Source organism: Kogia breviceps, chromosome 17 (genome assembly GCF_026419965.1).
Source record: "Kogia breviceps isolate mKogBre1 chromosome 17, mKogBre1 haplotype 1, whole genome shotgun sequence".
NCBI classification, from domain to species: Eukaryota; Metazoa; Chordata; class Mammalia; order Artiodactyla; family Physeteridae; genus Kogia; species Kogia breviceps.
The window spans coordinates 17,054,974-17,072,295 of record NC_081326.1 but is presented as its reverse complement, the minus strand read 5'-3'; the positions used below and the strand labels follow the sequence as shown (position 1 = coordinate 17,072,295).

Below are 17,322 nucleotides of genomic sequence, written 5' to 3'. Positions count from 1 at the left end.
TAGTGTGGAAAGAGCATCCGAAAGGAAAAAAAATCTGTAAACCATACACCTGTGGTTGGAAAAACAAAACAAAACAGAAAAAAAAAAAAAAAAAACCCAAACCTAAGGATCTGGACATCATCAGGATCTCGGGGTATAGACAGATAAAAAAGAACAATCGTGGCTCGGGTCAAAACCCGAGTAGCGTTTCCTAAGCGATCGGGGTAGCGAGTAGGGATCTTAGCGGAGGCTGGGGAGCTGGATGTGACCGAATGTACGGACACCGCCATTCACGGCGGCCGGGTCCGCACCTCCCCAGCCGGGCGCCTAGTGCGCCAGCCAATCCCCTCGCGCACTCCCCTTCCCATTGGAGGCCCCGCCCCCCGCGCCCGGGATGCTGGGCCCCCGCGGCGTGACGCAAGCACGGCAGCTCCGCCCCCTGCGTCTCTGGCCTCGCCGGTCTTGTGGGGGGGATGGTTCTATCATGGCGTCAATGCAGGTAAGGGGAGTTTGCAGCATCTGGGCGGGCTCCGGAGCCGCAGGGAAGATACGAGCGTTTCGTCCGGAGGGGTGTCTGGGACTCTGGGGCACCTGGGCCGGCTCCGGAGCGGCCCCGGTGGCCGGTCTTTCCCCAGCGTCCGGGCTTTGGGAGGGGTGAGAGGCGGCGAGAAGAAGGGGGTTTCTCGGTCGGTCGAAGCGGACACCAGCCGGCCGGGAAGTTGGGGGATAAAGAAGGCTAAGGGGAGGAAAGGGCGAAGTTTGATGTGCTCTCAGCGGCAGTGGTCTCAGAATCATCTCCAGCTCACACGGACGGCTCCCGCTGGCCTGACCCCCGCCCCAGGGATGTCTTTTCCTCCGCGGTCCCCAGCTGGGCGGAAACAGCTGCTTTCGCCGTTGTCGCCGGGGCAGGGGCGGCCCTGAGAGGGGCTGAGTGTGGGGAGCTGAAAAGGCGTTCCCGGAGAAGGCGGCTGGCTGCAGAGGCGTTTCGCGGCCTGTGTTCAGGCCTCCCACGCCCGGCTGCTCGGCCCCTCGACTCCCCTTTTGACTCTTAGTCCTTTGCCCCAGGGGTACCTTCCTCTCTCAGCCTCCGCACTCTCAACGAACATAACGTCCAGCAGCCCATTTTCTCACTCTCCCCGAAGCTGCCCTTAGCCCATCAAAATCATTTGCCGCCTAATATGCAGTCTCCCCGAGAGATAAGTCACCAGTTCCCCATACCTCCCGGGATAGATAGCTCGCCCTCAAATCTTTTTATTTCCTACGGTGCCCCACCCTTGCGGTCGTGGTTAGGCTACAGCCTTTTACCCCTCTTCCCCAGATCTTTAGTGGAACCTTAGTTTGGTAAGAGGTGTTTTGTTAACCCGTGTTGTATTTACCTGACTTGGCAATGCGTGGTTTTCTGGTTTTCCAACTTAATAGGCTCCTTTTTACCAAATCCAAAGAGTTTGATTTTTTTTTTTTCAGGCAAAGATGGCATCCACAGGCAGTTTTGTAGCGATTAACTCTGCATTATCTATAGCTTGCATTTAATTTACAGATGAAGACTAGCTCTGTCAAAACATAGGAAGAGAAGGCAGAACTCCCGTTTGGAGTGTCATCTGAGCGCCTTTTAGAGTTCTAACATCTTAAAGAGATCAAGTTTTTCTTGGAAGGATTTTATGCTTTTGTTTCTAGAAAAATAAGCACGTTTCCCTGTCCCCCTTCCATTTTTTCCTCTTTTTAGGAGAGAAAAGTGCTTTTCTTTCATCTCTTCTCTGCATCTTCTTCCTCGTCTGTGCACGTATTTCCTTCACATTTACTTTACTTCTGTGCTTTTGTGTTGTCTGTCCCCTTTCAGCCTCTCCATTCAAGACTCTTTAACCTTTGCTTCTCCCTCTGGACTTACCTGCAGAATAGAAAAAGAAAATTGTATATAACATTCCTATTTGAAGAGATGTCATGAAGTAGTCCAGAGAAAAAACAAGAACAATTTCAGGAAACATTATACTTTACCCTAATCTCCCCAGAGACGTTAGAGAAGTTTCATCATTTGAAGCCAAAAAAGGAACTGTAGAACACTAGTTGAACAGTAGATCAGCTATATGACCAATTTAAGATTATTTGTATTAAAAGATTAAAATCCACTATACTTGTGATTATATTTGGCAGGAGGATTATAGGGATAACTAATTTGCTGATTAGATCTAGACTTTTAGTGTCTGGAGAAGACAGATTTCAGTTTTTAATAGAAAAAAACTTGAGTCGGTACAAAACAATGTTGACAGTCTTGAATTTTACATGGCGACTTAAGCAATGGAAACAATACTTGGCAGTGCAATACTGCGTTTTTTTGCATCCCAAGTACTACCTCTGACTGTCTTTTCACCCTTTATTCCTTTATGTCTTCTGATTAGAGGAATGGAAAACTGATGTTTCCTATTTTAATTAAAACTAAATTCTTTTATTTGTATTTTAAAAATACCTGATACAGATTTTCTGGTAGTATCTTTTTTTATTAAAACATTTTTTTATCGAAACATAGTTGATATACAATAGTTTGTTTCAGACGTACAAAAAAGTGATTCACAGTTTTTAAAGATTATACTCCATTTATAGTTATTAGGAAATATTGGCTATATTCTCTGTGCTGCACAATATATCCTTAGCTTATTTATTTTATACATAGTAGTTTGTACGTGTTAACCCTGTCTCCCTATCTTGCTCCTCTCCCTTTCCCTCTCTGGTGTTAACCACTAGTTCTTTATATCTGTGAGTCTGTTTCTTTTTTGTTATATTCACTAGTTTTACTTTTTAGATTCCACATGTAAGTGATACTGTACAATATTTCTTTCTCTGACTGATTTTATTTCACTGAGTATAATACTCTCCAAGTCCATCTGTGTTGTTGCAAATGGCAAAGTTTCATTCTTTTTTACGGCTGAGTAATATTTCATTGTGTGTGTGTGTGTGTGCGCGCATGTGCACACGCCAACATCTTATTAATATGTTCATCTGTTGATGGATACTTAGATTGCTTCCATATCTTAACAATTGTAAATAGTGCTGCTATGAACATTGGAGTGCATGTATCTTTTACATTAGTGTTTTCGTTTTCTTCTGATATATACCCAGGAGTGGAATTGCTGGATCAAATATTAGTTCCAATTTCTGTTTTTTTTTTTTTTCCGTATGCGGGCCTCTCACTGTTGTGGCCTCTCCCATTGCGGAGCACAGGCTCCGGACGCGCAGGCCCAGCGGCCATGGCTCACGGGCTCAGTTGCTCCGCGGCATGTGGGATCTTCCCGGACCAGGGCACGAACCCGTGTCTCCTGCATTGGCAGGCGGATTCTCAACCACTGCGCCACCAGGGAAGCCCAATTTCTGTTTTTTGAGGACCCTCAATACTATTTTTCATAGTGGCTGCACCAGTGTACATTCCCACCAACAGTGTACAAGGGTTCCCTTTTCTTCACATCCTTTTCTGGTAGTATCTTGAAAAATATTTTAATATAGATAAACTGAGCTTTTTGAAACACAACACTTTCTGTGTGGTTATTCTGTGTCTTAGAACAGAATTTTTTCCTGACCATCTTAATGGCAAAATTTAACTCCTCAAAAGAAATAAATTATACATAAAACTATAGCTAAATTATGAAATTTGTGCATTCACTCATCAGTTATTTTTTTAAGGGCCCACTGTGTGTCTGGTATTCATCTAGGTGCTGGGGATACAGCAGTGAACAAAAGCAGGCAAGATTTCTGCCCTTGTGAATGTAATAGTCTGGTTAGGGGCAATGGATAAGAACAAAATAAGTTAATCGCTATTATATTAGAAGGTGATAGTGCTATGGAGAAAAATTGTGGAAGGAGGTTAAGAAATATTTTTTGGATTTTAGTTTGAGTGCTTAGGAAAAAATAAGCTATACATGAATGCTGCTCTAACCATGTCCTTAACTAAAAAAGTTTTCAGTAGATTTCTTTATCTTAACCCACACCAGGATATTATTGCTGATGAAGAGGTTACTTAAGCTGTAAGAGGAACTGTATTTTAAAACATGCATATTATACAAATGTAACATAAGATTTGATTACTTACACTGATAAAAATAAATAAATGAATAAAATAAATTAGCCTTTAGGATCATCAGGATATCAAGTAAGGGTAGACTTTGAATTTCTTCTTTGGAGAGTATGTTATTGTTGTTTTGTCTTTTTTTTTTAAATTTTATTGAAGTATAGTTGATTTACAGTGTGTTAATTTCAGGTGTACAGCACAGTGATTCAGTTATTACAGATAAGTTATCTGTAATAACATAACTACAGAAACTTATTACAGATATATATATATATATATCCTTTTTCAGATTCTTTTCAGAGAGTATGTATTTTAAAGTTGATGTTGTAACTACTGCAGTATACTCTGTCAGTGCCTCTCAACCTTTTTTTAGGCTGTGGCACACACAAAAAATACTTTCTGAATTGCACACCAGGGTGGGTGAGATTGTTGGAGGCTAGAAGCACCTGGCCAAGCAGCTCAGCGTGAAACACTGAGGATGAGGATCAGTATTCTGGTACACTTGTAATGCTGGGGAAGCTCTGCTCTGTAGTTTTGCTAGAGTTCTTCAATATACAGTTCAAGATTGTGGTTTTCAGATTTACATGAGCCCTTTGAGATGTTCTTTCCCATTTTTTTTCTTTTTCTTTTTTCTTCCTACTATTTCTTCCTAAAACAAAGTCACAAATCAAGTAAGATGTGATTAGATTATGTTTTAAGAAACCATTCTTTGAGAATGGTGGGTTCATGGTGATACTTAAAATTGGCAGGAGTTAAAGAAATAGATTTATGTTTAATTTTGATGATTCTAGAATTCTTAAACTATTATGTGGAAAGTTGTCGATAACAAATTCTTAGATTTAGCATTTTCGGGACTTAGATAATTTGGTACAGACTTTCTATCCCCAAACTACAAAAGCATTATTAAAGTGAATTTTTATGTGATTCAAAACATTTCTTAAAAGTGTAACAATATTAGGGTATTCTGTTTTCAGCTAAACCATAAAATAGTATTTTTTGTGTTATGTTTCTTTTTTCATTTTGTACCTAATCTTTTTTTCCCCTATTGGCTCATTTCATATTATAAAATAATTATTATTGCCTCTTGGATATATTTTCTGATTTTAGAATTTAGCTGTTTCATTCAGCCTTTATGTTGGAAGTTTTTAAGTATACCTGGTATACTTTTCTAATTTAACCATCTAGATTTACTGATTTTAGGTAATGAACTACTTTTACCTTAAGTCTTAAGATCTTAGAAAGTCAGTGTATAGTAGTTGATATTTGTCAATTCCAGAAATAGTGATATAATTGAAAGAAATGGTCAGTTGAATTACTCTTGCAGATTTTCTGCGTTTTCTTCCTTTCTCTTAATTGGCTCTTAGACTGTTGACTTGACTAGATGGAAGGAGATTGAGATTTAGTAACAGGAGATGGATTATGAATGTGTTTTTTCTTAGATGAGTTAGAAATAATGAATTATTTTTGGATTATTCACAACTGTGCATTGCTGTTTACTTAAATAATTGGCTGTAGTGATTGAGAGAGGTAGAGTACGGGCTCTTGCTGATATTATTATTGTAGTCATGTTACCTTGACAATTAGATTTCATATGACTGTTTGTTGACATCATTATGAAGGGTTACAGCGTAATCAAAAGTTAGAAAACTGGGGCTTCCCTGGTGGCGCAGTGGTTGAGAGTCCGCCTGCCGATGCAGGGGACGCCTGCCGATGCAGGAGACGCCTGCCGATGCAGGGGACGTGGGTTCGTGCCCCAGTCCGGGAGGATCCCACATGCCGTGGAGCGGCTGGGTCCGTGAGCCATGGCCGCTGGGCCTGCGCGTCCGGAGCCTGTGCTCTGCAACGGGAGAGGCCACAGCAGTGAGAGGCCCGCATAACGCAAAAAAAAAAAAGTTAGAAAACTGACTGTCATCATGGATCCTGAGGCTTACTGAGCCCTGGAGACTTGGGATGTATAGCTAGAATTACAGTATCTGAGAAGGTTGGCTAGGTACTCTGGCTAGGAATGGGGCTGACAGAGAGCTGTTGGAGCAAGTGCTGAAGGAAAAGGGGAACAACATAGAGTAGAATTGACAGTGTTCTGTGTGAATGAGAAACAAAAGTAGATAGTAGACTACATTGTGAACAAAAGCATAAAGTTGGGGTGGTCATCTTAATTCTCAAAGCAGTCATTGTGGTATTTTTCTTTTTGCTATTAATCAATTACTACTTTACAAGATGCCTTCTATTTTTGTCCTAAAGTGTTGGTTTGGGTCTTTCATTTAACTTTTTAGGTCTCTTCCACTCCTCTGGGCCATAGATTCCATTAGAATAGGAAAAAAAAAAAAAAATCCTTTCTCACTGTTCCTTAAATGTGCACATAGTGACTACAGTAAATGCTTGTCAGTCACTTGACATAGCAAATTCTGCATTAATTTAGTTCTATTTTAGAGAGATCCAAAAAATTTCACAATTTGTTTGGAAACACAAATGATCCCGAATAACCAAAGCGATCTTGAGAAAGAAAACTGGAGCTGGAGGAATCAGGCTCCCTGACTTCAGACTATACTACAAAGCTACAGTAATCAAGACAGTATGGTACTGGCACAGAAATAGAAATATAGATCAGTGGAACAGGATAGAAAGCCCAGAGATAAACCCATGCATATACGATCACCTTATCTTTGATAAAGGAGGCAAGAATATACAATGGAGAAAAGACACAGCCTCTTCAGTAAGTAGTGCTGGGAAAACTGGACAGGTACATGTAAAAGAATGAAATTAGAAAACTCCCTAACACTGTATACAAAAATAAACTCAAAATGGATTAAAGACCTAAATGGAAGGCCAGACACTATAAAACTCTTAGAGGAAAACATAGGCAGAACACTCTAAGACATAAATCACGGCAAGATCCTTTTTAACCCACCTCCTAGAGAAATCTAGTAAGCAATTTTCTTATAGTAAGATTGAATACCTATAAAGGAATAACAAAATTCATATTTATAATTACGTGTGTATTCCCCCCAAAGTTTGCTTATTTTCTTGATTTATGTGTTTGCCATAACTTTATGTTTTTCAAAGTATTTTCATTTTCTTCCTCTGTGGATTCTTATTCCAACCTTGTAAAATGGGCAGTCAGATAATCCCATTTCGTTCTATTAGAGAGAAAGAATGACTTTTGATAAGTAATCACTTACTTGGGAAGTGACTTACCCAAAATTTCATAGCAACTGAGTAGTGAAGCTGAATTGGAAACCAAGCTCTAAAATCTACTGATGCTGTTAAGTTGGAGGTAATGAACATATTAACAAGTTTGGTATTGTTGAGAAATCATTTGGATAATTATTTAAATGTTCAGTCAAGAATTTAACATTAACTAAAATATTTTATAGCTTCTATAGTTAAGAAAATGAGAGGAAAATATTCCTTGTACTTTAAAATATAAAGTCACTTTATCAAAATTTTTACAAAGGTTCTTTATGCATATACTTGTGCACTGAGTAAAATTATAATGGCAAATCTTTACTGTTCAAAGATAATCTTTATTATTAAGGAGAATTTTTAAAGGGGTGATCTGACATTTTTCTGAAAATATACTTCTGCATAGTATTTAAGTTGAGCATTTGTTAGATGAATTTTATTGCATCTTTATATCATTGTCTGCTTCATTATTTTACCTACATAATACTTGTTCATGTTTGTTAGGTGTTTTAAGAATGTCTGTATTTGATAGCCTTTATTTGGGAATGCAGTTTTTGGAGTACTAACAAATGGTGCATGTCTTTGAATTACTTTATTCTGAGAAAAACTATAGTTTCATTCAGTTGCTTTTGTAAAACTTCATTAGAAAAACGTGCTCAGGATCTGGAATCAAAAGACCTGGATTCAGGTTCTGTTTCACTACATAACAGTTGTGTTGCACAAAAATCAGTGTAGTGAAGTGGTTAAGACAAAAGTAGATTTAACAGAGAGGTAAACATTTGTAAAACTCCTTTTTTTTTTTTGTGGTACGCGGGCCTCTCACTGCTGTGGCCTCTCCCATTGCAGAGCACAGGCTCTGGACGCACAGGCTCAGCGGCCATGGCTCACGGGTCCAGCCACTCCGCGGCATGTGGGATCCTCCCGGACCGGGGCACAAACCCGCATCCCCTGTATTGCCAGGCGGACTCTCAACCACTGCGCCACCAGGGAAGCCCTGTAAAACTCCTTTCTTGATTTCCCTTCCCAAACTTGTTCTTTCTATAGTATTCCCCATGTGGTACATGGCAACTTCGTTCTTCCAGTTGTTCAGTCAGAAACCTTGGTTTCATCCCACTCTGTAGTCAAACCATCAGCAGATTCTATCCAGCTCTACCTTCAGAATAAATCCAGAATCCAACTGTCCGCTCTTCTGCATCATTACCTGATGTAAATCATCATCATCGTCTGTCATCTGTGTTATATCAACAGCTTCCTAACTGGTTTCTCTGCTTCTGCCCTTGTTCGCTTACAGTCTTTTCTCAACTCATCAGATTCTTTCAAAACAAAAGTCAAATATCACTTCACTCACATCCTTACTGTGACTTCCCTATTTTACTCAGAATATAATCCAAAATCCCTGTTAATGACCATCGCCCCACCCTCCTCACTTCTCTACAGCCTTATGGGCCTCCTTGCTATCTTTGCCCCTGTTATTTCCTCTGTTTGGAGTACTCTTCTCCACGTATCTTGTGGCTCACTTCCTTTTTTTAAAATCTCAGATCTTTGTTCAAATGTAGTTTTCTCAGAGAAACCTTCCTTGATCACCCAGTACAAAACAGTCCTTCCACTGTGGCACTTGCAGTGCCCCTTTCCCTGCTAAATTTCATCTTCCTATCCCTGACATATTGTTAATTAATATACTGTTTCTCCTGGACATACCCCAGTGCCTGGCATGTAGTAGGGTTTCAGTAAATGTCAATGGAATAAGCACAGCTTTTGGATTCCGATAAACTTGGTTTGAATTCTAGCTTTGCCATTTAATATCTGTGTAACCTTTCTTTCACCCATCCTATGGGGTAAAATTACAAATTACTTAATGTCATAGATCTTTGGAATTGTTTGTGAGTTATATCTTGTAATTCTATAGGCCTCTTATTTTAAACTACCTCTATCAAGTACTCACTTTAAAAAAATTTTGATTCCTGGTCCTGTGTTGATTACCAATGGAAAAAAACAAATTTCCTTTATATGAAGTCTCTCCTTGTATTTACACACCACAGGAAGGAGAGAGGAAGTATGATTTCTAATTAGCATGTATTCTTTGCCAATCTTCTTCAGAATTTGAGAGTTAGCCAAGTAAAATTTTGAGCCTCTTACATCAGTTTTACATGACATGTTTTTTTTTTTTTTTTTTTTTGGCCACGCCACATGGCATGCTGGGTCTTAGTTCCCTGACCAGGGGTTGAACCCATCCCCCCTGCAGTGGAAGTGCAGAGTCCCAACCACTGGACTGCCAGGGAAGTCCCAATTTTTTTCTTTTTTTAATTGAAATATAACTCACATATCATAAAACTTAACCTTTTTTAAAAGTATAAAATTCAGTGGTTTTCAAAATACATTCACAACCATTGTCACTAAAAGAATATACTCACAAAGTCACCCCCAGAAGAAAGCCCTTACCCATTAGCAGTCAGTCTGTTCCCAGTGTATCATGTTATCCAGTCCCCCACGTCCCCACCTCCACCCTTGGAAATCCTTAATTTGTTTTCTATCTTTATAGATTTGTCTATTTGAGGCATTTCATATAAATGGAATCATACAATATGTGGCCTTTGGGACTGGCTTCTTAAACTCAGCATAATGTTTTTGAGGTTCGTCCATATTGTAGCTTGTATAAGTACTTCATTCATTTTTAGGCTGAGTAATAGTCCGTTTTATGGTTATACATACCACAGTTTGTTTATCCATCAGTTAATTGACATTTGGTTTGTTTCCTGTTCCTATCAGTTAATTGACTGTATTATTTCTGCTTTTTTTTTTGAATAATGCTGTTGTGGGTATTTATGAACATGTTTTTGTATGGACATGTTTTATTTGTCTTAGGTATATACCCAGGAGTGGGATTGCTGAGTCATTTGGTAACTCTTATGTTTAATTTTTTAAGAAACTGCCAGATTTTTCCATGGCAGCTACACTATTTTACATTCCCACGAGCAGTGTGCAGAGGTTCCAGTTTCTACATATTCTGGCTAATATTTGTTGTCCATTTAAAAAATTATAGCTATCTTAGTGGGCGTGAAGTGGTTATCTCATTGTGGTTTTGATTTGCATTTCCCTAATGACTAATGTTGGACATCTTGTGCTTATTGGAACATTTCTTGGAGAAATGTCTATTTAAATCCTTTGCCATTTAAAAAGATAAGTTATCTTTTTATTGTTGAGTTGTAAGAGTTCTTTATATATTCTGAATTTATCAGACATGAGATCTGCAAATATTCTCCTCTGTGAGCTGTGTTTGTACATTCTTCATGGTATCCTTTAAAGCACAAATATTTTTAATTATAATGAAGTCCAGTTTATTCTTTTGTCATTTGTACTTTTGTTTTCATATCTAAGAAATCATTACTTAATTTAAGGTCATGAAGACATATGTAATTTACACTTCTCTTTTTCTGAGAGTGTTATAGTTTTAGCTCTTACATTTATGTCTGATTGAGTTAACTTTTGTATATGGTTTGAGGCATATTTAGCTTTTATAGCATTAATAAGGCAGGTTGTTTTCTTTTCGAAGTTGTATAGGTCCAAGATGAGAGTCCATCAGGTTTGATAATATCCTGCTGGATTCAAATTATTTCTCTTGGTGAGTGGAGCTGTTAGCTCTTTTTCAGATAAGAATTTATATTGCAGCCCTACTACTAAAAAATGTGATTATAATCCTGATAAACTATTACTGAGAATATTTATATATTCCTATATTGGCTTTTATTATAATTAAATAGACACACGAACTTTGGTTTTTAGACTTGCAAAACATTGAGCCATTGGGCATTTTAGAGGTCCATCTAGTCCAACCATTGTACCTTTACATCATTGCTGCATTTTGTGATTAGAGCTAGTTGATAAAATGATTACTTTTGTACTGCATGAAAGGAAGCTCATATATAGTTTTTTTATTATATAGATTTGATATGAGAAAAATTGTTATATTTCCTTAAATAGGAAAACCAATTTAAGGATTTTCGTGGAGAAAATTATGTAGCTGGGCATATTGGTGCCATGTTTGCTCTTTATGTTGCTGGAAACCTCAAAATCCTATCTTTATAACAATTAGTTTGAGCCACTTGATTTGATATTTCTACAGTCTGTCCACATTATTCATGAATTCTGTATTTGTGAATCCACCTACTTGTAAAATTTATTTGTAACCCTAAAATCGATTCTCATGGTGGTTTTGTGGTGATTTGCACACATGTGCAGAGTGGGAAGATTTGAGTTGCTGACGTGCATGTTGCAGCTCAGGTAAAATATGGCAACTTTGCGGCTGTCATACGGTAAACAAGTGTCCTTTCTTGGATCTGTTTAGTGCCACTTTCTTTCACATTTTTGTGCTTTTAGTGATTTCACTGTTTAAAGTGGCTCCCAAGCATAGTACTGGAGTACTGTTCAGTGTTCCTAGTTGCAAGAAGACTGATGTGTCTTGTGTAGAAAATGTGTGTTAGATAACCTTCATTCAGGCATGTACTGTTGCCCTTGGGTTCAGTGTTACTGAATAAACTATATTAAGAACTCTAAACAGGAACACGGACAAATTAAGGTTATTACTGATTGGATGAATGTGAGTGGAGGGTCACAGGAACCTAACCCTGTATTTCCCCTAGGAACAGTGTTTCACCGTTTGCTAAGTAAGTATTTACTGTGACTTTACAGAATGTAGCTACTGTGAATAATGAGAATTGACTGTATTTTGATTTAAATTTCAGTTTTGAAATTTTGATTTGAAATGTACTAAGCCAGGTTAAAACTGGCAAAGTGTAATGTTACTACATTCAGGTTCCTTGTTTGTCTTTTTCCATTTTCTACTGTAGATAAGTACTGTCCCCCAGTTTTTTTCTTGAGTTACCCACACAATCCAGGTTAGTGGTTTTCAATGTTGGCATTATATTGAAGACACCTGGTGAGCTTTAAAAACAACAGCTATCCCCAGAGGTTGATTAATTGGTCTGGGATGCATCTTGGGTATTGGAATTTTTCTCAGCTCCTTGGTAAGTCTGATCTGCAACCAAAGTTGAGAACTCATCTTAGCTACAATGGGAGAATTTAACTGTTCAAATTATGTAAATTGGATAAGATATAATAAATCTCCAGATTTAGGTTTCAGGAGATGGTAGACATTTCAAAGTTGATACTTCTGGAGAGATCTTTTTAAGAACCAAATTTGAGACTATGAAAATGTTTATGTTTCTGGCTGTTTACATGCTCACAGTTCTATAAAAGAACATCCATTTTCTGTATATATCAGAGCAAATGTTGACTGCCTTTTCAATTTTTGTGAAATCTCGTTTGGTGGCCATTTTATGCAAAGAAACAACGTGTCTGCCCTGAGAGTTCTTTGTGGAGGAGGATTAGTAAGCAAAGCACATTAATATGCTGCTGCTGGGTGGTCCTCTAGGCTTAGTTTTGAGCTTAGTGATTCTTCTGTGCCAGTTGTCTACCTAGACAAACTTACAAATTTTATATCAGAAATCTTTGGAGTTGAATATAAATAGTTACAGTCTTAAGGGTTTTTTTGTTTTAGTTTGGTTTGGTTGTTTTTGATTGTTTTAAGTAATCTTAGGGGTCCTATATTAAAAAGTGAATAGCCCTTGGAATGTTAGTCTTGTTTTTAGTCTTTTGGCTGTTATTGTTGTTACCCCATGCAGGTCCCATTTTAGGCCTATGCTGAGAGCTTTTTGTCAGTCTGTTAAAATCACTGAGAATCAGGCTGTTTATGATTCTGGGTCCTGGGTCTATCTTTCCTGTCTTTAGGCTGAACTGGACATTACTGCAAATTTGTAGATTCTGTCAGTAGCCTTTCCCTGCTATGAATACTTAATCTTTTTAGTCACTTTTTAATAGTGAGCTTCCACTTTGAATTCTGGGTATTTTCACAGTTCTCAGTCTTGTCTTTTCATTGTTTCTGAGATTTTTTTAAAACTTATCTAGCTAACTTACCTAGTTAGTCCTTCTACTCTTTGTCTTCTTGTTTATTTTTTAAAATTTTTGGCTGTGTTGGGTCTTCATTGCTGCACGCAGGCTTTCTCTAGTTGCCGCAAGTGGGGTCTGCTCTTAGTTGGGGTGTGCAGGCTTCTCATGGTGGTGGCTTCTCTAGTTGCGGAGAATGGGCTCCAGGTGCGTGGGCTTTAGTGGTTGTGGCATGAGGTCTCAGGTGTGGCATGCAGGCTCTAGAGCGCAGGTTCAGTAGTTGTGGTGCCCGGGTTTACCTGCTCCACAGCATGTGGGATCTTCCCGGTCCAGGGGTTGAACCCGTGTCCCCTGCATTGGCAGGCGGACTCCCAACCACTGCACCACCAGGGAAGTCCCTGTACTTTTTGAATTCAGATTTTACTCGAAATCCCCATTAGTTCTTTAAATCTTTATATCTGGCATCATGAATCCACCAAATTTACCCTCAGTCTCACAGCTGTACACACTTTTTCTTACCTTGTGTGCCCTCACAGCACCTTTTACTTCTTTCATAGGATTTTTCACTTCTGCCTTGTACTTACTATAAAGGGACTTTATTATATTTTTAAGTCACTAAGGGCAGTGTGCTACTAGTAGTAAAAGCACTCAAGTGTTTTCTGAGTAAATAAGAAGAACAGCAACTTAAGTAAATACATTTTCAAAATAGGTCAGAAGTGATATCAAAACATTGCTTTTTTGTCCTATCTCTGATTCCTTTGATGCCTGTCTTTTGCTTCAGCTTCTGCCCTGTCCCGATTAAAGAAACTAAAGAATTGAATTGAATAGGAAAAAGTATATAGTATTTTAAAGTTAATGTTCATTTCCTGTTATATACATTTCTTTCAACTAGATTAATATTTGGTTTGTAATTCTTTCACTTTGGACGTAATGCTTCAATGGAAGTCTTTTTTTTTTCCTTATGGTAGGTTTTTTCCTTAAGCTTCGAGTCCACAACACTTATTTTGACAGCAAATAATTTTAGGTCTTGCTTCATTGAGACTAAAATTATGTGATTGCTCTCTCCCTAAGTCCAAATATGTTGTCTCAGGATACTTCTGATTCCTGAAATTGTATTCCTTTTCTAAATGTTTTATTCATAGGGTGTGTCTGGGTGTGGATCTGTTTGTGCATGTGGGAGGAGAAGGCATGAGGTTTTATTGGGTGGAGGGGTTTTGGTATAGGGAGTTTGTGATTGGTTCTTTCAGATGTAGCAGAGGACAGATGAGTTTAAATTTTATTCAGGGTCTCACTGAGGACTATAGCCCAGGACATAGCCCCTCAACTCTGGGGAAACTGCTCGAAAGAGGCAGGGGAGAAGCCAGTTTATATATGATTTTTGGCTAGGAAATACATGCAGTCAAGCATACATCTTGGTAGAAGATTACTGCTAATCACCAAGAACAGATATCTCAAGTGAATGGTTTTAGTGCTTTTCTGTGTATGGGAAGATACAAGCATCTGGGATCATTGAAATTCTTCCTGAGATATGCATCTAACTATTTAAGGCCCTGTTTATCCAAAGCACGGAGTTCCTTATCCTGTTTTTCACTCTGAATTCCTCAAGTTGTCCTGTTGGTGGGCAACTGCAGTGGGTTACTAGTTAACTCTTGTAGAACTGGATGGTGAGCAACGAACACTCTTTGTTCTTTATCTGTGGTAGTGACAGTTTTTTCAAAGTGACAGAGCTTTACTTCATATTTTTTCAATTTAAATTATAATGGAAGAAATTGGTCAATTTGGAATACTTCTACCGGAAAGCACAAAAAACAACCCCTACGAGGATATAGACGTCTGGCTTAATCCTTGCAAGTCTCTAGTTTTCAGAAGTTTGATGACAGTGATTGAAGTACCAGAGGAAACTAAGACAAGTTAATGGTGATGGCTTGGAAAGGATTATCTATGATCCTGAATAGCAGAAGTGGTGTGAATATTTGTTACTTCTTCCTTTTATTCTCAGCACCTATTCTAAAATTGACTGTTGTATCTGGTTGTGACTGAAACCAGATTTTTCTATTTAAGATACATTGAATTTTTTTTTTTTTCTGGCTTGTGGAATTGACCCCGGACCACCACAGTGAAAGCCCGGAATCCTAACCACTAGGCCACCAGGGAACTCCCCCATTAACATTTTTTATTATCTTATTTTAGATCCTCATAAACTGGCAAAAATTAAGACAAATTTTTAAAAATTCAGCAGCCCTTGTTTTCATAAATGAAATAAACAATTTATTTATTTATTATTATTTTTGTGTGTGTGTGGTACTCGGGCCTCTCTCTGCTGTGGCCTCTACTGTTGCGGAGCGCAGGCTCCAGACGCACAGGCTCAGCGGCCATGGCTCACGGGCCCAGCTGCTCCGCGGCACGTGGGATCTTCCCGGACTGGGGCACAAACCCGCGTCCCCTGCATCGGCAGGTGAACTCTCAACCATTGCGCCACCAGGGAAGCCCCGAAATAAACAATTGAATGTTAAATTGATAATTTCTTAAACTGACAATGTAGGATGCCAAAATTGATTTTTTAAGTCAATCATTTATACTTTCATATTTCTTTATTAGAATGAAACTTGGTATAAATACATTTTATGTTTTCTTTATTTTTTTAATAAACTGAGTTTTGCGTTGCTGTCCAAAAAAAACGAGTTGTTGGTTTTTTTAAAAAAATTAAATCCTAATGGCCTTGTATTTCCAGAGATTTTACATATTAATGTTAAAGAAGTTGTTGACTTCTGAGTTTGCATAGAGTGAGAGAAACATACTAAAGGTATTCTTTCTGAGAATCTCAGAATCATACTGTTCCTATTTTTGACTACTGAGGCCCAAATATGTGTAAATTTGTAAGCAAAAATTGTTTTAAAGAAGACTTAGAGATTTGAATTTGATCTTTATTTAAAATAGTGGTGTTTATACTGTGTAGCTTTTTTTTTTTTAAAGTAAATTTATTTATTTATTTTTGGCTGCATTGGGTCTTCGTTGCTGCGTGTGGGCTTTCTCTAGTTACGGTGAGAGGGGGCTACTCTTCGTTGCGGTGCGCGGGCTTCTCACTGTGGTGGCTTCTCTTGTTGCGGAGCACTGGCTCTAGGTGTGTGGACTTCAGTAGTTGTGGCTTGCGGGCTCTAGAGCACAGGCTCAGTAGTTGTGGCACACTGGCTTAGTTGCTCCACGGCATGTGGGATCTTCCCAGACCAGGGCTCGAACCTATGTCTCCTGCATTGGCAGGCAGATTCTTAACCACTGTGCCACCAGGGTAGCCCCTGTGTAGCTTTTTAATAACACATTGTTATTGTCTTTTATAAAACACAAATTGAAACTTCTGAAGAAAATCAGTTTTATTTTGGTCACTTATATACGTATGAGATATTCTGCTGTCTACCTTAAACACCAGTTCTTAAACATACTGCTGTATTCCTTATGTTAAAAAATCTTCCCGTCAGCATTAAATGTGATTCTTTTTTCTTACTTTCTAAAGTTAATGAGTCTAACTAGTATTATAAAAGTTTCCACTGACATTATCAAGAGAAAATATTGGTGGAGGAAATCCCTAAAATCACAGCATAGCATAACTGAGCATACACATACTGAGGAAGAACAAATGGCTATATACATTGAATGTAACAAAAAATGTTGCCCAAGCTGTCTTTTCATTAGATGGATATTTGGGTTTTGTGAGGTAACTAACCTGGAATGTTAAGGTTAGTAGTTCATTTTATAAATTATTTTATTTATTTATTTTTGGCTACGTTGAGTCTTCGTTACTGCACATGGGCTTTCTCTAGTTGTGGCGAGTGGGGGCTACTCTTCTTTGTGGTTCGTGGGCTTCTCATTGCAGTGGCTTCTCTTGTTGCAGAGCATGGGCTCTAGGCGCTTGAGCTTCTGTAGTTGTGGCACGTGGGCTCAGTAGTTGTGGCTCCTGGGCTCTAGAGGGCAGGCTCAGTAGTTGTGGTGCACGCATGGGCTTAGCTGCTCCACGGCATGTGGGATCTTCCAGGACCAGAGCTCGAACCCGTGTACCCTGCATTGGCAGGCGGATTCTTAACCACTGTGCCACCAGGGAAGCCCTAGGAGTTCATTTTAAGATTTTATTCCTGCTGATAGAAATTCTCTTTGTATATAATGCCTAGAAATGC

At 38.7% G+C, this 17,322-nt stretch overlaps 1 protein-coding gene across 3 annotated transcripts in view; it reads left to right on the top strand.

The window, feature by feature from the left end:
* The first annotated feature begins 373 nt into the window (after positions 1 to 373).
* The window catches only part of UBE2W (ubiquitin conjugating enzyme E2 W), a 76,054-nt gene continuing 59,105 nt past the window's right edge, over positions 374 to 17,322 (top strand). For all 3 annotated transcript variants that reach the window (XM_059042962.2, XM_067017262.1, XM_067017260.1), the window contains exon 1: positions 374 to 478. In XM_059042962.2, coding sequence (XP_058898945.1) covers positions 374 to 478 — 105 coding nt within the window. The remainder of the gene's footprint in view (positions 479 to 17,322) is intronic.